This window comes from Lagenorhynchus albirostris, chromosome 1, assembly GCF_949774975.1.
Source record: "Lagenorhynchus albirostris chromosome 1, mLagAlb1.1, whole genome shotgun sequence".
NCBI classification, from domain to species: Eukaryota; Metazoa; Chordata; class Mammalia; order Artiodactyla; family Delphinidae; genus Lagenorhynchus; species Lagenorhynchus albirostris.
This window is the reverse complement of record NC_083095.1, coordinates 110,791,388-110,810,800: the sequence shown is the minus strand read 5'-3', so window position 1 is coordinate 110,810,800 and position 19,413 is coordinate 110,791,388. Positions and strand designations below refer to the sequence as shown.

The 19,413-nt window shown below is 43.3% G+C and overlaps 2 protein-coding genes across 5 annotated transcripts in view; one reads left to right on the top strand and one right to left on the bottom strand.

The window, feature by feature from the left end:
• Positions 1-220: 220 nt before the first annotated feature.
• On the top strand, positions 221-13,250 carry LYSMD2 (LysM domain containing 2). 4 transcript variants are annotated; one of them, XM_060169250.1, is made up of 4 exons: positions 532-665; positions 1,128-1,208; positions 11,131-11,459; positions 12,715-13,250. In XM_060169250.1, exons 3-4 carry the CDS (start codon positions 11,131-11,133, stop codon positions 12,755-12,757), a joined length of 372 nt encoding a protein of 123 aa, XP_060025233.1. In that variant the 5' UTR covers positions 532-665; positions 1,128-1,208; the 3' UTR covers positions 12,758-13,250. The 4 variants fall into 4 exon arrangements, with proteins under 4 accessions (XP_060025206.1, XP_060025233.1, XP_060025223.1 ...); XM_060169240.1 differs by lacking the exon at positions 532-665 and adding an exon at positions 744-1,008; XM_060169223.1 differs by lacking the exon at positions 1,128-1,208 and having other exon boundaries at positions 221-665.
• A 2,932-nt stretch (positions 13,251-16,182) lies between these two features.
• Positions 16,183-19,413, bottom strand: part of SCG3 (secretogranin III) — a 38,436-nt gene continuing 35,205 nt past the window's right edge. The window contains exon 12 of the mRNA XM_060169209.1: positions 16,183-16,767. Within this exon, the coding sequence (XP_060025192.1) occupies positions 16,649-16,767 (119 nt within the window). The 3' untranslated portion in view covers positions 16,183-16,648. The remainder of the gene's footprint in view (positions 16,768-19,413) is intronic.

Below are 19,413 nucleotides of genomic sequence, written 5' to 3'. Positions count from 1 at the left end.
ACCAGGCTGTGTCGGCCCGGCGCGGGGTTGCCTCCGGGGCCGAGGGAGCCTAGGGATGGGGCCCAGTAGCTCCACGGCGAGGGGCCTTAGCGCGCCCCGCTCCTCGCACCGCAGGGCCAGCCGGGTCCCGGCGCGCAGGGTGGAGCCGGGGCGTCGGCGGGGCAGCAGCTGGAGCTCGTTTCGCTCTCCTCTCTGCAGGTGCGCTGGGGAAGGCGGAACGCGTAGGAGCAGGTGCCCACCATGGCCGGTCCGCAGCTTTCCGCCGCGGCCTCCAGCCCGCCGTCCCCGCGGAACGGCCTTCCGCAGCCCCTGTGAGGAGGAAGAGGAGGCGGCGGCGGACGAGGCGCCGCCCTCTTGGCGAGCTTCCCGACCTGGCGGCCTCCGCAGGACCCATGGCTGATTCCTCGCCCGAGCGGTCCCTGCGGGCAGCCGGACCCCGCACGCCCCGGCCCTCGGCCCCCTCGCCGCCGCCACCGTCGCGCTCGCTCTCCGAGGCCGAGGAGGCCGAGCTGTCGCTGAGCCTGGCGCGCACCAAGACCCGCTCGTACGGCAGCACGGCCAGCGTGCGGGCGCCGCTGGGCGCCGGCGTCATCGAGCGCCATGTGGAGCATCGGGTGCGCCCCGGCGACACGCTGCAGGGCATCGCGCTCAAGTACGGAGTCTCGGTGAGCAGTGCTGGTGGCTGCGGGCGGGGGCGCAGCGAGTATCGGGGCGTAGGGGAGGTAGCCAGCCGTCCTTGGCGGCTCGGCCCCGAGCGCTTGCCCAGCGCGCGCTGCCGGGACAGCTACGGTCGCCAGAGCCTGTCCTGCAGCCAGAGGGGCGGGCCGCCAAGGCTCCCTCCCCGGGTGGGTGCATCCAGTTCTCGATGCCCTGCCTGTACTCAGACCGGATCTGCCGCGTGAGGAAGGAAGGTCAAAGAGGACCAGGGCGTTGGCACCCTGGGAGCCAAATTCGCCCGATTTTGAGTCCCGGTCGTACTGCTATATATTTCCTGAAAGCCGAACTGAGGTGTGGACTTGGGCAGAGAATTTTGTTTTCTGGGTAAACAATCGCTGTGATGAGTCAGGAAGGGTACAGTTGTTCCCGCAGGATGGTTCTGTTTCTATTGATTATGCTTCTTCATTTAGAAGTGAAATTACACCCCTGGGCTCACTGGCAACTGTGAATGTGACTCCTGTCGCTAAGCAGCGGCCAAGAATGTGGTCTAGGTGAGCTGCAGAGCTGTGTTTATTATAAATTTATAAGTGTGTGTGTCTTGGGCCTATTGCATTACACCTCTGGGAAGAACATGGAAAGCTGAGGGAACATATTGTTTCATTAAAATTACTTATAATTAACTCTGAACTATGTGATGGCCTTTTTACATTTGAGCTCTATATCAGTTTTCAATGTTCCTTCCTGAAGCACCCTAGACAGCAATGGGAAGAAAGGTGATCTTATCTTTATCGTTCTCTTTAAGTGAAACTCTTTCTGGCCCTTCACCAGTGACAGAGACTGAGTCATCTCCTTTGCACACCCATGCTGGTATGTGTTTACCTGGCAGGTCCTTCTATCCTTTCAACATTTTGAGAGCAGGGATCTTGCTGTGCAGGCATGTACTGGAGACTTCATGCCATGGTTAGTCCTATTCTGCCCTCTTGGGAGTTTCTAAAAGTGAACATAGAACTTCAATTCTTGTATTTGCATTCATGGGGCCTGGTTTGAGTCAGAGCCAGAGGAAAGCAGCGTTGGGAAGTACCAGCAGCTACTCTTTCTGCTGAATGCCTGTTGTGTGCCAGGCATTGCATTTGTCTTGTTCCATCTTGTTCTTATTCAGTTTGATTTTCTTAGTAAGTCTTGGAGATAGGTGTAATTAATCTCCTTTTTACAGATGTGAACGTGGATGAGAGGTGAGGATATTTTCCAAGTATGCTTATTCATTGAGACCAGCTTGAATTATCACAGTGACAAAGCATTTGCTTTGCTCTAGGTATTACTTCTGATTTCCATCCTTATTTATTTATTTATTTATTTTGCGGTACGTGGGCCTTTCACTGTTGTGGCCTCTCCCGTTGCGGAGCACACGCTCTGGACGCGCAGGCTCAGCGGCCGTGGCTCATGGGCCTAGCTGCTCCGCGGCATGTGGGTCTTCCCGGACTGGGGCACGAACCCGTGTCTCCTGCATCGGCAGGCGGACTCTCAACCACTGTGCCACCAGGGAAGCCCTCCATCCTTACTTTTATCCTAGTCTTATCAAGAGCTCTCTTAGCATCTTGATTACTGAAGAAGGGAGGTCTTTTCTGTCTGGTTTCTGTGCATCTTATCTACTAGGCTAGGCTGACTGCACCTAGGAATCCATGATACCCAGAGAAGTGTTGTTTTCCTGGTCCCTACCCACAGCAATCTCTCTGCATCCCACTGCCCTCCATGACTTCATTTGGGTTGCTCAGAGCTCCTGAACATCTGCTCACTGAGGTTCTCCACCTTTGATCAAATGCTTTCTTTCTTTTTTTAAAAGATAAATTTATTTATTTAATTTATTTTTGGCTGCGTCGTTTCTTCATTGCTGAGTGCGGGCTTGCTCTAGTTGTGGCGAGCGGGAGCTATGCTTCGTTGCAGTGCTTGGGTTTCTCACTGTGGTGGCTTCTCTTGTTGCGGAGCACAGGCTCTAGGCGCGCAGGCTTCAGTAGTTGTGGCTCACAGACTCAGTAGTTGTGGCTCGAAGGCTCTAGAGTGCAGGCTCAGTAGCTCTAGAGCACAGGCTTAGTAGTTGTGGCACAGGGGCTTAGTTGCTCTGTGGCATGTGGGATCTTCCCAGACCAGGGCTCAAATCTGTGTCGCCTGCATTGGCAGGCGGATTCTAAACCACTGCGCCATCAGGTAAGTCCTGATCAAATGCTTTCTAATTCCTGTTTTCACTGATGTAGATCCTGTTACTTATAAATTTATCCCTTTTCATTAAAGCATAAATCAGGTTTTTCATTACCTTTATAAAGACTTGATTTTAAGATGTTAAGCTCAAGTGTAATGAATTGGGAACTATAATCTGTAGCCGCAGACAGTCTGTTTCAGGGTTTCTCAACTGCAGCCCTATTGATACTAGACTGGATAATTCTTTGTCTTGGGGGGCTGTTCTGTGCATTGTAGGATGTTTAGCAGCATCTCTGGCCTCTGCCCACTAGATACCCGTAGCCCTGCCCCCCTCCCCCCCATCCAGAAATAGCCAGATATTCCCTGAGAAGCACTCACTGTTGGTTGAGAATCACTGGTTCTCATTTACTTTGGACCCTGAACTCTAGTTGATGAAATTGTAAGAGACTCTTTCCACTGGTTCTATAGAACTAGTGAAAGTGAAGATAATCACCATAACAGTGAACTGATATTCTTGCAGATATTAACTACAGACATTAATCGGATTTACTCATTGAAATTGATATTTCAGGTGGAAGTTAAAAAGGCAGAAAGGTTTTTTTCATTCCCCGACTGAACAGAGAGAAGTTGAGTGAGTTAAGTTTCTAATATTGACTGCCAAGATCACCCACATCGTATTTAGACTGTTTTTGGTTTTTTTTTTTTTGGCTGCGCAGCATGGGGATACTAGTCCCCCCTCCCAGCCCCAGGGATCCAACCCACACCACCTGCTGTGGAAGCTCAGAGTCCCAACCACTAGACCACCAGGGCAGTCCCACCCACATTGTATTTAAATTAGTGTTTAAAGGAGTAGGTGATGAGATGTTGGAAATTTAGAGCCTACCTTGAACCTGCTGGATCAGAATATCCAGTAAAGGAGCCCAGGAATGTTCCTGTTTTACAAGCAGGGTCTCTTTGCTCTTTCCCAATGCTGTCCCTTCTTGGGGTCTTTGCCCTTGCTGTTCCATCCATCTGTTGGGAACACTTTCCCTGACAGCTGCATGCAGGGCCCCAGGTACGTGCAGATGTGGGACCTGTGTAGTCACATAGGCCCCATGTCGAGAAGAGCCCTGCACTTAATGCTCTGCTGTTACTGTTGACATTTTTAATAATTTGTGAACAAATGCCCCACATTTTCACTTTTCTCTGGGACCTACAAATCACGTAGCTGATATTGGCTGTGTGACTTGCTCCCTCACTGCCTTCAAGTCTGCATAAATGTCTCCTCCCTGAGGCCTTCCTGACCACTCCATGTCATACTGCAACCCTCCCTCATCCCAGTGCCCCTCCCCCTTTCCTGTTTTGTTTTCTCAACAGTGTTTATCATTCATCTGATTTTTCTTTCCTCTTTTTTCCCAGCTTCTACCTTTCTGGTGATACCTTAGTGAATAAATAAAAATCCATGCCCTCATGGAGCTTATATTTTAGTCAGTGGAGACAGTTAGTAAGTAAACAAAATATGTTATATATCAGGTGTTGATAAGCAAAATGAAAAAAAAATTAATCAGGGAAAGGAGACAGGGCTGCTGGAGGTAGCTGCAATTTCAAATGGTATGGCGGTGGAAGACCTCACAGAGAGAAACTGAAACTGCTGGGGATCAATTGAGAAACTATTCAGTGTAATTCAAATCTCAGACACAGACTTGCTTGGGCTGGAATTTCCTGGGCTTTGCTCATCTCCACTGAGACATTAAGTCTCCTCCCCCAACCCAGTCTTTTGTGGTGATCCCAGCTCCTTTCAGTTGGAGGCAAGCCTCTGGAGGGAACTGACCAGCTCCAGGCAGCTGCTGTGAACTTTTTGTTAGGAAGCCCTGTATATAAACTGAAAGTGGGTGAGAGGCAGTGAGGGAAACTGTTATTTTCACAAACTTTTTCTTCATCTTTTTGTTACCCCCTGGAAACTTCCCTGTCCTCTACCCTCTCCAGACCATTGCCCCCCATATCCTGAGTCATTTCCTATCCAATTTTATTCCCGGGGTCTTCTCTTTCTCCTCCAATGAGCTGCTAAGCCCACTTGCTTCTTCACACTTCTCCTATCAGATGTCACCTTGCTGAGAAAAGGTGAAATGATTATCATTTTAGGGGGAACAAGTGCGGTGAGTTAGAAATATAAGTGTATATAAAACTTTTGTGTTTATAACTTTAGCTCCTGCTCTTGCTGGAAATTGTTGACCTTTGCTGGTCAAAGGGAAGAGAACCATAACTAAATAGTGCCACCTGTTGTAAGAAGTATGGTAAAGTAGCCCTTAGTAGTTTTAGGTTTTAATAGATTCTCATGCATTCTTTGTTTAAAAACAGCTTTATTGATACATAATTTACATATTACAAAATTCACCCATCTTAAGTGTACAATTCAAGGACTTTTAGTAAATTTACAGAGTTGTGCAACCCTCACCACAATCCAGTTTTAGAACAGTTCCATCACCCCGAAAAGATCCCTTACTCCCCATTCTCTTCTATTGTCCCAGATAACCATGAATCAGCTTTCTAATCTATAGATTTGCCTTTTCTGGACATTTCATAAATGGGATCTCATATATTCTTCTGAGATAGCATGGAGAAGAAAAAATCCTATCCCTTATTATTAGCACCTGGCAATGGAGGAGGCTGATAGCCACCAACACCTAGCACTTAATAGGAGACAGCGGAGTGAGGAGGTTGAATCCAGCACTTACTAGAACATGATCTTGAGAGAATGCTTTTATGTTTAAGTCTTTTCCTCTATAATGATGATAATAATCAACTGAGAGTTGTGTGTATATGGAAATATTCCATAAGCAAACACAGTGCTGTGTAAATGTTAGTTATCATGTGTCCTGAAATGTTTTCAGAACAGTTTGTCTTTTTTTAAGGAATGGAGAGGAAGAAAAAGAAGCTTTGAATGTTGCATCCCCAGTTAGGCAGGTGGCCTAATGAAGCTGATCGAAAGTAGCCTTTGGGGAGAGTTCTTGATCATGCCCAGCGGCAGCTGTTGAGATAACTTGGGGGTGGGGATGTTTTGTGAGTTCCCTCCCCAGTGAATTCACCTTTACAAATGTATTTACAGGGGAATCATTTTAAACAAGTTGTTGATGGTATTTGTTCTACCTGATTTCACCAGGGTAGACCTTGTGGCCATCCTGTCAGCTCTTACTTGATTATTCCATAAATTGTTTCTTAGTAAGCAGATGGTAAATTTCACTGAATCATGCTACTCCATCCTGATTAGGAGACAGTTTTAAAATGAAAGCATTTGGTTGCTGTATCTCCTCCACTAGTCATTTGCTCTCAAGAAACTGAGGGTAGTTCTGCATCACTTTGAAAAGGTCACACTTTCTATTCTCAGCGTTCATTGGGTAGTAGGAGATATTGAACAGAGGGCAGGTGGTAAAGCTGTAGAGTTTTTCAGCTCTTCCTTGTATTGGATCATGACTTTTCTTAGTTTAATGTGAGGTGAAATTCCCAGAACATTAGACCCATCCAAGTTCAGATAAAAGCATAAAACATTCCAAAGCAAATTAAAATATCATTTCACTGTTTGGGATTATTTATATTTCTTATCTGTGCTATTGCAGTTTCTTCCGTAACTGAGCTTCCTGTTTCCACTAATGCCTCTTTCTTACCAATCCATTTTCCATAAAGCTGCTGGAGTGATATTCAAATCATGTCACTCCCTTCCTTTACCCTCCAATGGTTTCCCATCACATTTAAAGTAAAATCCAAATTTTATTTATTATATGAGTGGCCTGCAGCTTGCTCATTACTCCCTATTTCAGCCACACCACTTTTTCCTGCTCTGGGGCCTTGTAACTACTCTTTCTGGAAGGACTCCTTTTTTTTTTTTTTCCCCTGGCTTTTTGTGTAGCTGGTTTCATTCCTTAACTTCACTACTGGTAATAGAGTTTGGAGCCTATGGTTGTAAAGGAGAACGAGTTAAGATCAAATTAAATACCTTATGAAAAAAAAACGCTCAGACCTCAGGGCAGTGACAGTATATTATGTTATTCATCTGGGCTTATTTATATGAAATTTTCTTACATGTTTTTACTTTGTGGGAGAATTTTTTTTTTTTTTTTTTTTGCGGTACGCGGGCCTCTCACTGTTGTGGCCTCTCCTGCTGCGGAGCACAGGCTCTGGACGCGCAGGCCCAGTGGCCATGGCTCACGGGCCCAGCCGCTCCGTGGCATGTGGGATCCTCCCGGACCGGGGCTCGAATCCATGTCGTCCCCTGCATCGGCAGGCGGACTCTCAACCACTGCGCCACCAGGGAAGCCCAGAAATATTTTTTATGGAGAGAAAATTCCTACCTACTTCCTCCTTATTTGCTGAATACATGTTAGGATCTGCCCTTACTTGTTTTCTCACTTTTAACCAAGTTTAATGATAGTTGCTAACATTTTTGTGTGCCATGCATTGTTCTAAGTGTTTTACATGAATTAACTCATTTAATTCTCATAATAATCATATTGTGTGGAAAGTACTATTTTCCTTACTTTACAGAAAAGAAAATAGACATAGGGGATGATTAGAAAGTGGTAAAGCCAGGATTTGAACCTGGAAAGTATGGCCCCAGAGCCCTTGTTTCTAAGTACTACCTTATATTAACCTCTTTTATCTGTTTTCACCTTCAGTTTCAAATCTGCCCATCCTTAGATTGGTTCCCACCTTGATGCTAACTATGTCTGGACATCCCTGATGTCCTTGATGCTGGCAACCATGTGTCATCTTAGAGTCTAGACCATAATGGTCAACATACACCTTAAATGCTTGCTGGCAATGCTGAGATGGAGAAGAAGCAGTTCCTGACATTGGGAAGCTCATAGACTTGTTAAAAGAGGCAGTTCTATTGGTGAATCAATGGTAGAATGGCATGCATGAGAGCTAGGAGAGCCCTGCCCTTCACTCCCTGTGGACTCCCTGACTACACGCAGCCTTTTACTCAGTCCATTTGTCTTGTGCTTCCTGTCTTCGGCCCCTTGCCTGGCTATGATGGCCTGTCTTGCTCTGAGTGATGGATGTATCAGTGTCCCCACAGAATACATTTAGCGCACTCCAAGGGTGTGGCCAGAGAGGGTTTAATGCAGGGACATTTATAGAAGTGTGAATAGGATTAAGAGAACCAGGAAGGGATGATGCAGCACCCGAGAGCAGCAACAGCAGGGAGACATTACCGCTAGGCCTGAGAGCCAGGGGAAGGAGTGGGGTACCCGACACCAAGGAGAACGGGAGGAGTGGACAAGGGGCTGCCTGGTAGGAGCTCTGCTGTAGAGGGATGCTGTAGAGGCACCAGAGTCATGGTGTGGTTGTTCTGCTGGTGACTTCCTTGGGAACACTGACTGGAATTCCAAGAACAAGGGGGTTTGGGGAGTGCAGTTCTGAAGAGGTCAGCCTCCTGCAGTTAGAACAAGTTCAAGAAGACTGGGGGATGGATTGGGAGGTGAGGGTGGGTTTAAAGGGAGAATAACCAACAAAACAGATAACTTACCACCCCTTCCTGGTTACTTCTCTGGGTTCATCTTTTATGCCTGTTTCTCTGACCTGTATTAATTATTAATTAATTAATTAATCCATCCATCCTAAGCACTTAGTGTGCATAAGATCTTTGTTAAACCTGGGAGGCTCTAGAAATAACCGGTCTTGACCTGAGGGAATTCACAGTTAACGGCTGATGTTCCCAGCCCAGCTTCAGCAATCAGATCCCGGTGTTCCTGGCTGTTTCTGTCTTCCATCATCATTCCCAGGAAACAGTGTCTGTTAGCAGTTGTAGGCCCCTGTCAATAAGTATTTCAAGGGTACTGTATCAGTGAGGGTTCTTTCATTTACAAGTGACAGAAAACTCAAGTTGGCCTAAGCAATAAAAACAAAACAGAGTGGCATTTACTGGCTCATTACTGGAACTGAAGGGTGCGAGGGTATTCTGGCTTCAGGCTTTGATTCAGAGGTCTGATCGCTCTCCTTCAAGGTGGCATTGTTGTTAGGTTCCTTGTGGTGGAAGGATGGCTGCCAGCAGCTCCAGGCCCGTCTCTTTCTCACAGAAAAAATAGAGGTCCCTCACCTCCCAGACTCAGCAGAAGTCTCCTTGCATCTCTGAATTGTTCCGAGATGGGACTGTGACCTTTCAGGAGCCGGGGCACTGTGATACTTCAAAGGGCAGGAATGAGTCATGTGCTTACCCTGGAGCCAGGGGAGGACTCAGTGCCCCTGGAAGCCCTTATACTAAGAGAGATGGAGGGCGTGGATGCTAGGTGGTGAAAACAAGAGGTACTAAAGGCAGATTAGGATATACCTGAACCTGCTATGGGTAAGTTTTCAAGTTCTTTAATTTGCTCACATCTAAGCCTAAACTAGACCAGAGACACTTAGGATTTTTAGATGTTAATTCTGTCTCTAAAAGTGTACCTGCCTATTCATGTTCTTTCTCACCCTTGCCTTCTCTCTTTTAACTAGAAACTAGAACATAAAAGACCACCCTACACAAAAGATACTTTAAAGTAGTATCTTTAAATGAAAAAAGAAAGCATTGAATGTACTATTTGTGTGGATTCACCTTAGAGCTAGAACGCAGGAGGAGCAGGGCCCATCTTATTCAACCATTATTTTTTCAGGCTCTTTGAAGTGGAAATCTAATTTTTTCACTCAGTCAATTTGGCATTAAAGGATCCCAGAATTGGGTTCCATTAGTCATGCACTTTAATCTTGGTGTTGTACATATGGACTTTAGAGTCAGACGGAAATTCTGGCTTATCCAGTTGCGGAGCCATATGCACTTGGTCAAATCAGTCATCTCTTGTGTGCCTTAATTTCTTCATAGGAAAATGGACAGTAAGTACCATTTACTGCTAAACTGTCTCTCCCTTTCACACCTATATCTTTACACCTACATCCATATCCTCTATGCATATACATGTATAAACTCTCATTTAATCCTTCCAACAACCCTGTGAGGGGTAGATGATACCTGTCTTACACATGAGGAAATAGGCTCAATGAGAGAAGTAACACGCTTATGTTCAGACAGTTCGTGTTGGTGGAGCTGGGATTTGAAATTAGCTCTGTCACATTCCCAAGCCTGTGTGCTTCGCTGTTGTACCAAGCTGTCTTGGTGACAATACCTCACAAGAAAATTAGATGGTACAGTGCATGTAAAGAACCTAGCATGGTGCGAGTTCCCAGGCTAGTTGGGTGGAGAAGTCTGCAGATGCATGATAGTCAGGTGTGATGAACATGAGGGTAGGTATTTCTCCGACAGCTCTGCAAGAGTCCTGTCTGCACTCACCCACATTTGTGGACTTAGGCGTGCCACTTAACTCCCTTGAGTCTCCCTTTCTTCATCTGTAAAAAGGAGGTGATAATATCTAGCTTGCAGTTCTGTTAGCAAAGTTAAATGAGGTAACATACGTAAATTCCATTCCCCCTTTCACCCCTACCTGCTATCCCCATTTCTTTGGTTTGGAGGAATTCACAGGGTATGAAAGAGTTTGAAGTTTTGAAACCTGTATTAAATTCTGTCTTCTTCATCTGCTAGTTGCATGATGATTCCATGGTACATAATCTCCTTGAGTTTTGTTTCTTTTATTTGAAAAGTGGATCTTCAGATACCTAATCTGTAAGGTAGAAAAAATAAGATACTCTATGTAAAGTGCTCCCTACCTGTTTTCCTTACCTGTCCCACTTCTACCCATTCTTCAAGGTCCGTCTAAAGTCAAAAGAATCAAAATCAGAACCCCACCTTCTCCGTGAGGGCTTTCTTAATGACTGCAGCCCCAGCCTATACCATTCTTCCTAATTCTCGTTGTACTTTTTTCTTTACCACCTCCTGTATCCATTAAATTTACCAAACGCAATTCTAGAGATGGGAAGCACTCCATAAGGAAAATCACAGCACTAAGAATTTTGTTTTTTTAAATCAGATAATAGAAATGTTAAAATAAGATTGAAGTGTATTAAATAAGTGCTAAATATCCTACATTTTTTAACTTCAGGGATTTAAGGCTGCTTGGTAAAAGCTGCCTTGTAGGGGAAATAATATAGCAGGGAAAAAACTAGTCTTTCTTCTTATAAAATTGTGAAAGAGAATTTTCTGGCACCTCTTGAAATAACTGGGGGTATCTGGAGAGGTGACTAACCCCGAATTAAGAATTTCAGATCCAGAGATAGCATTGCACACATTTTGCTTATGAATATTTTATTTTGTGTTGTATAATAAACCCTACTCTTGGATTTATTTATATGTAACTCTGTTGCTTTTTTAAAATATTTTAGATGGAGCAGATTAAAAGGGCAAATAAACTGTTTACCAATGATTGTATATTTCTGAAGAAAACTTTGAACATCCCAGTTATATCAGAGAAGCCTTTGCTGTTTAATGGACTTAACTCAATAGATTCTCCAGAAAATGAAACAGTTGATAGTTTTTCTCATGAAGAAGACCTGGTAGCGGCTGGGGAAGACCTTTCCTCTCCCAGTCCTCAAGAATCTGATGCTCAGCCCATGCAGCCCGAGGAAGTGTCAGCCAGAGATTTCCTGCAAAGGCTGGACTTGCAGATTAAGTTATCAACACAGGCAGCCAAGAAACTGAAGGAAGAGAGCAGGTAAAAATATGCTGGAAAAATGTCAGAGGCTGAACAAACTACTCTTAAGATGTCCTTGCTTGGTCAAATTCTCTTTTCTTTTTTTGCTTTAAAAGGTAGATTTTCATTCTAGACGGGCTTTTTTTTTTTTTTTTTTTTTTTTTTGCGGTACGCGGGCCTCTCACTGCCGCGGCCTCTCCCGTTGCGGAGCACAGGCTCCGGACGCGCAGGCTCAGCGGCCATGGCTCACGGGCCCAGCCGCTCTGCGGCATGTGGAATCTTCCCGGACCGGGGCACAAACCCGTGTCCCCTGCATCGGCAGGCGGACTCTCAACCACTGCGCCACCAGGGAAGCCCTAGACAGGCATTTTTAATGTATAAAGTCTAAACAGAGCTACTGCATTCTGCATAAAGCTTTATCTGTTGCAATGCTTTTGTTTTTGTTACTTCGTATAAAAAGTTTACTTCTTTGCTTTAATAGCATAACTGTCCCGCTAGTAGTTCTGGAGAGCATCCAAGTAGACATCTAGTTGACACCGTCAGAGGAAGCAGTGCCCTATAGATTACTTGTAAAATACTGTTCTTTATAAAACTTGCCAGACAGTTATTACTTGTTACCAGGTGTTTCCTATATAAGATCTCATGTGAACTTTTTTTCTTTGTTCTTTAATTTGGTACTAGGGCAAAACTTTCTCTCTCCTATAGAATTGGTTTCCTTCTTCCTTTATCATTCCAAGAATGGCACAACCTATTGTGTTTTCTTTTTTGCCCTGGCTACCAGGGAGCTCGCAGCCAAAACTGGTCCTCAGTTCAACTACTACAATATTGCTGATGGTTAATATATTTGTATCCTTCTCCTTTCCTTAGTCGTGATTTTTAATTTCTATTTTATTCATAGTATATGTATGCCTTTTGTTGTAGGTACCTCAAATCCTTTTGAGAAAGAGGTAGAATATTAAAAATATAGACAAATATAAATATGAATATAATTAATTTATAATTTAATATAAACTTATATAATATAAACAAATACAAATATATAACAAGTACCATTCTTTATTCCAATAACTGAGACACCAGTAAAATGGGGACAATGAAATATTCCTTAGTGAGTGTTTGCATTTTGTACAACTTTCAAGGCATGCATGATATTATAAGTTGATATAACTCCTGCCCTTCTTTGGCAAGTGGATATTAAGTTGTATAATGAATATGTGTGTTCGTTTTCTGAGTACAGTTTTTAAACACTGATTTATGCTGTGTTTCTTTTTTTCAGAGATGAAGAAAGTCTCTTTGCAGCTTCCCTCTATCACAGTTAGATGATCAGGGGGCATAATCTAACCTGGGTTAAGAGATGGTTAGATCATAAAGAAACCAACAACTGATGATTCAAAAGCATCCCTTTTGGATTCTCATAGCATACATCTTTAAATCACAATTAAGTAGTTCCACCTACAGCAATTGCACTGAAGTGACTAGCTCCCTCTGGCTTTCCATGATTTTCAGTCTTTATTATGGCATGACAGCAAAATTGTATCTTAAAGCTCATCACTTTTGCAAGCGGTGGTAGTTTTTAGACTAGCTTTTGTAAATACTAGTTGACATAAAGCCACAAAGACTGTTTACATATTCAAGGTAAAAATGTTTATTTCCTGAGAAATCCTAATTATGTGAAAAACATGGTTGCTGTTTAAGTGATGCTGATTTTGCTATGTGTTTATAACTTAAGTGCTATATATATATATATTTCGATATGTATTACATATTCTGTATTACTATAAAGAAACAAATTTTGTCTGCTATTTTGTAAAAATAAACTCCAAAAGTCTGAATGAGAAAATAAACTATGTTTTCATATTTTAGTCTTCAGTTTTTTTCAACAAATGGGAATATTAAATTGATTTTTAAATTATAGTTTTAAATGGTGACAGCTTCTCCTCTACTTTAATGGTCTTTATTATTATTACTGTAGTTTTGAAAAAGGTTTCAATAATCTAAAAGCAAATACATTGCAATTACTAGTAACCTTTGCATTTAAATAATATCTGACTTGGTGTGTTTCAGATATAGTGAAAATATGAAGTATATCAAAAGAAGAAGTAAACAACACCATGACTGGACACACTGGTGAATTTTAGCTTAGATTTCATTGATAAGTCACTTTATAGAATGTTTTACAGCATTTTACAGTCAAATGCTCATTTGAATTGAAGGGTTAGGTTTTTATTCACATAATTTGTCTTAGTTTTTTATATGTACAGGTTACAGCAGTAAAGTTTAAGAAATGTATTATTTGCAATTAAATTTTTTTGATCTCCATTTCTATTCAAGTATCAGGTTAAATAAATCTTTAAGCTTCCACAAAAATTCCTTGTATTTATCCCTCACCAACATCCCAAAAGGAGTCTGCGTCCTGTGGGGCAAGAAGGACATTGTTTCCCTTCTCTTCTCCCTTTTCTTTTTCCTCATTATCTTCTCCCTGCCTTGCTCCTCCAAGTCTTCCATTAAGCAGGAAACAAGTGCCCTTAGATGTTGGTGCAGCAGAACTTGTTGAACCAGAACTGCATATATCCACCCCTTGAGACTAACAGGGACATGAATGGGAAAACAGTAGCTGTTTGCCCATGTCTTGAATTTCTTGTTTGTTCATAACGTCCACAATCCCTTGTATTTTGGGGTTTTTTCCTCATTATTTTTTCTCATGATAACCTCTGTTTTTATTTCTCATGTTTCTTTTTCCTAACGTTATTATCATCTTTGCTGTAGGGTGATCTCCTTGTCATGCTTTGCTATTTTCTTGTATCCATCGCTACCTGAACTATGGGGAGGTCGTTGGAAAAGCAGAAAGCTAAAAGAAAAAAATAAAGGAAGGGAAACAGTTGTGTATGTAAGAAAAGGTTAAGGCCTCTAAAAAAAAGTCCAGGGATTTTTTTTTTTAATGTTAATAGTTTTTATGCTATTTAACATAAAATAATCTGAAATTTTAGAGTAATGCAAAAGACACAAATCCAAAAACACTATCCAAAAGACATAAGTTCAAATTTGAAATGAAGACCACAATCTCAAAAACATTTTTCTGAGTCTTTTATTTTTGCCTAAGGTCTCTCTTAGCAATTCCTAGCCAAAACATCTCTTCCCTCATCTTCAAGTTACTAAAAACTGATTTCACTGAGACCACAGTTGAAACGTCCTGGACTAGAGTTCTTTAGTCGCTGCCTTGCACACAGAAGTGCTGTGGAGGAGGGAACTAAGACAAGAACCTGGGTTCTAATCCTGGCTTTACCACTTCTTGGCCATCAGAGTTTGAGCATGTCCAGTGCTCTCTCTTTTTTTTTTTTTTTTTTTTTTTTGTGGTACGCGGGCCTCTCACTGTTGTGGCCTCTCCTGTTGTGGAGCACCGGCTCCGGGCGCGCAGGCTCAGCGGCCATGGCTCACGGGCCCAGCCGCTCCGTGGCACGTGGGATCCTCCCAGACCGGGGCACGAACCTGCATCCCCTGCATCGGCAGGCAGACTCTCAACCACTGCGCCACCAGGGAAGCCCCCAGTGCTCTTTTTGTGAACCTCATGTATGAAACAGGACTGAAGAGCTCCCTCTGTCCTGCTTATTAGTAGGAGCTAAGGAATGTCAATGTGCTCTGAAAGCTACAATGAACTCCCTTAGTAAATGTCTTATTTTTAAAAATACTGCATAGATATTTAGATAAACTATAGAAAAGTGAATGGATAAAATGCTTGAGTCATAATCATCTAATTCTGTCTAATGCAGAAGCAGCGTGTTTGGACTACAGGCCATGATGAAGTCGAGTCAGCCATGTTATCAAAGATGACTCATGCAGTCTGACTCGTTGTGCTTTGGCAAGTATAGTTCCGGCAAAGACGTTTTTAGTTCCCTCTCACCATTCACCAACGTGTATGGGCTTCTCTAGAACATACTGAGTTTTGTTTCTGTGTGTGTCAGGCTGTGGTTTTTGTTTTTGCAATTCTAGAGAGAGTAGGGAAGAGCAGCAGTGGTCTCCTCCCTGTGAAAACAGCCTCTTGTAGCTTTCCTGTATGTTCCCCGGTCCTCACCAAAAACTGAATATGAGGTAGGGCCATGCAAGACAGGTGTCAGAAGCCATCTGAAGTAGTGCCAGCTGATATACATAGTATTAAGTTATTTTTATGATTTTCAACTGAAATGTGTAGAAAAATATTTATGTACTTAATTTATACTGAATAATACATTTTCAAAGCATTAACGTTTCCGGAGGACCTTGGGTCACTGTGTGTTGTTTCCAGGACTGTGTTGGTGGTGGTGGCTGAGGAAGAGGGGTTGCAGGGATCTGACATTCTTTAACCTTGTCCTCTAGGGAAACTCGTCTACCAGCTTGGTTCACAGGGGAGGGAATGATTTTTATCTCTATATCTACCCTACTTCCTGGCCCTCTTGCTCTCTGTTGAGAAACCTTGGCTTGGATCAAATTCCGTTTAGATAACTCAGACCTGGCATCAATTTTTATCTTGCTTTATGTAGCGTTTATGACCTCGTTTGTCTTGGAAAGTACATAGGTAGTATCCCTCTTAAGAGAAAAACTCAATGTCTGAAAACTCACTAATAGAAAATGTTGAGAGTGGGGGGGAATTGTTAATAAATCCAGCAAATCCTATGCCCATTTTTCAGGTTCCTTTCTGTGCCATTGGGCCTGATAAAGAGCCAGCAGGAGCAGGCAAAAAAGCAGATGGCTGTACTTTAAGCTATATGAGGAAATGTGAATTTATTTAAACTCCCAAAAGGGAAGAGGTATGGAAATGACATCTTATAACAGAGATATCCTACGAGGTGCTTTGGTACCCGGCATGCCTTGAAAACAGAACCCCCTAATTCTTCAGGGGGTGCTTATATGTGTGACACAGTGGGATGAGGGTTCAGTTTTAAGTTCAGTCCATTACAGGCTTTTCCAAAGCAACATAGATCTGCTTATAAAATGTATATCTATAAGGAAATAAGGATTCTATATACAAAATCTCAGCTTACATACAACTTTACTTTTTGGATAGTTTTATGGCAAGAAAGCTATGTTTTAACCACTTCTAACAGATTAACTACTGTAAATTCAGCACTTTCTAATAATCCTTGGGTCAAAATAACTTTAATCACAGAATTAGAAGTGTTTTAAGCTACACTATGTTTTCTGAAACAGTTAAAAGACTCTTGGGTCATTTGCCATTTTTACAGGGTGCTGTAAATACGCTTAATGGCATCGGCTTCTTCTTTATCAAGGATGCCTTTCTCCACATAAGCATCAGCTTGTTGGTTGATGAAGTCCCTCATCTTTGAAAGGTCATAATCTGGAAAATATCATTAGAGTATCATGAGCAAAGATAAGGAAAGCACAGCCCATTACAGTGATTACCATTAACGAAGAAGCATTTTGTAGAACATCATTACCATGCCCTGTCTTTCACGTTGGAAGGCATTTTAGTTCTTGGCATTTGTGCTGTAGTTTGCAGCTTCAAATCATGTTTACACGCATTATGTTATCCCACCTGCTCTTCATCACAACTTTTCGAGGTGTTCAGATGGGGAGAACAGCTCTCATTTGACCAGAGAGGGAACAGGCTCATAAACCAGGCCTTGGCAGACTTTAATATTTATACCAATCACCTGGGGCTTTTGGAAAGTTGCAAATGTGTATTCAGTAGGCCTGAGGTGGTGCCCCAGATTCTGCATTTTAAACAAGGTCCAGGAGATGTTGATGCTGCTGGCTCAGGAAACACACTTGGGGTTACAAGACCCTAAAGCTTAAGTGCCTTATTCAAGGTCACGCCGCTGGTAAAAGTTATATATATATAAAAGTTATAATCAGAACCAGGTGTTCTGACTTGAACTTGTTACACTGGTTAAGCCCATGTTGCCGTGACAACCCACTTTTTTTTTCCGCATTAAGAATTACCTTGATTTTCATGTTGTTTGAATTACATGCATGGAGTGAAAAACGAAACCATAACCTCTTTGTGGTTCCTCTGTCCGACTTAAACAAAAAAGTTAGGTAAACCATTGAACCGTCCACAAAAAACCAAGAGATCCTCAACCAAGTAAGGAGGGGGCTGGTGGCATCTTTCTGAAGGCTTGAAAAAAAACCCCACATCTTCCCTTGATTCTTTAAGTGTTATATGCTTATTGTTTTAAAATATGGAAAATACAGAAACATGAAAATAAAATTGAAATCACCTGAAATCTATTAATCATTGATAACCAGAGTGGATATTTTGTTCTCTTTCCTTTTAGCTTTTGGATGTATCTTTCTCAACACAGTTATGATCACAGCGTACATTCAACCTTATACCTAATTCCTTTCACTCAGTTTACACAGTGAGCATTGATATTCCTCAGAAACACCATTTTTAGTGGCTGCATACAATACATCCTATGGAGGAGAAAGGAGAGAGGGGGATACAAAAGCTCAGAGCATTCTATGGCCACCTTTAGCTACCCTGAGTAGAAGCTGAACCTGGGTCACTCGGGCATCTTTAAGCCCCTGCATGAAAGGAAAACCAGACTTGAAGGACCGCTGTACAGGCACCAGGTGTTTATCATACCGTGGTGAGCTGAGGCTCAGAGAGAGATTGTTTTCTCTCCACCCAGGAGGGCATTTGCTCCTTTCAGTTTGGGCTCGGCCATGAGGATCGAAGTGAGAACTCCCAGTCCTGGACACTTTACAGCCATCATCTTATTTGCTCCTCACAAAACCCCATGAGGAAAGCATTACTGTCGCCGTTTCAGAGATGAAGAAACAGGACAGAGGAGGTAAGTCACTTGCTCCGGTCATAATAGAGTCAGGTTCTGAATTCAGGTCTGTAGTCACTGCCTTGACCACTCTACGGCCTTGAGGTAGTGAATATGAAGCATCTAACACGTGCAGAACATTCAATGAGTGTTTGAAGGCTCAGTTTTGTTTTGGTTGTTGACTCTTTCCCTTTCTCTCAGGCGCGAGTTAGAGAATCAAGCTGAGTGTACATTCTGTGTGCACCTCCCGAGCTGATTCCTGACTGACTCGTAGGGCACAAAGAGGCACTTTTTTTTTTTTTTTTTTTTTTTTTGCGGTACGCGGGCCTCTCACTGTTGTGGCCTCTCCCGTTGCGGAGCACAGGCTCCGGACGCGCAGGCTTAGCGGCCATGGCTCACGCGCCCAGCCGCTCCGCGGCATGTGGGATCTTCCCGGACTGGGGCACCATCCCGTGTCCCCTGCATCGGCAGGCGGACTCTCAACCACTGCGCCACCAGGGAAGCCCAAGAGACACCTTTTAATCATCACTGGTTCTTCAGAATCGGTTCTGGGTCAATATCTTTAGTGGGACAAAAGGCAGACTCCCCCAAACAGCTGTGAAGTGGTCCAGGTGATTTGAATGGACAAACGGGAAAATATTTGGCTTTCTTTTGAAATGGAAAAATGGTCTCTTGATGGCATGGCTGTCACTGTGTGCCATGGGAAAACTGGCATGGTGCAGAGGAAAGGCCATTGGAGTCCATCCCAGCTCTGCCCTAGCTGGCTGTTAGAGTACACTAGGAGTAGCTAACTTGCTACTTAAAGGAGGTTTGAAGGCTGTAAGGCTCAAAAGAGATAAGGGCTGTAATTCACTTTTCTAAAAGTACAAACTTTCTTTTTAAGGCTCCATAAGATTTCATCATCTTCCTCACTGTCACATCACATGGACTTCCCTTTCCTGGATTTGGGAAGGAGATTCAGGTCACCCAGGCCCCTGTCAAGCAAAGGGCATCTGCAGAGGTTAAGGAAGGTCAGAACTAATGGTAAGACTTCCTGCTCCCACAGCTGCAGAAGCTGTATGGTTCTAGGACTGGGTCCCCACAGGCTTTGAGAGATTGCCCAAGTCAGGCAGAGCACATACGAAGGCAGTGGAAGAAGAGCTCTCTGTTTCTGCCTTCAGAAGGGTGAACTGCATGTCACCCTCACTTCCTGGAGGCAGAAGGGAGCC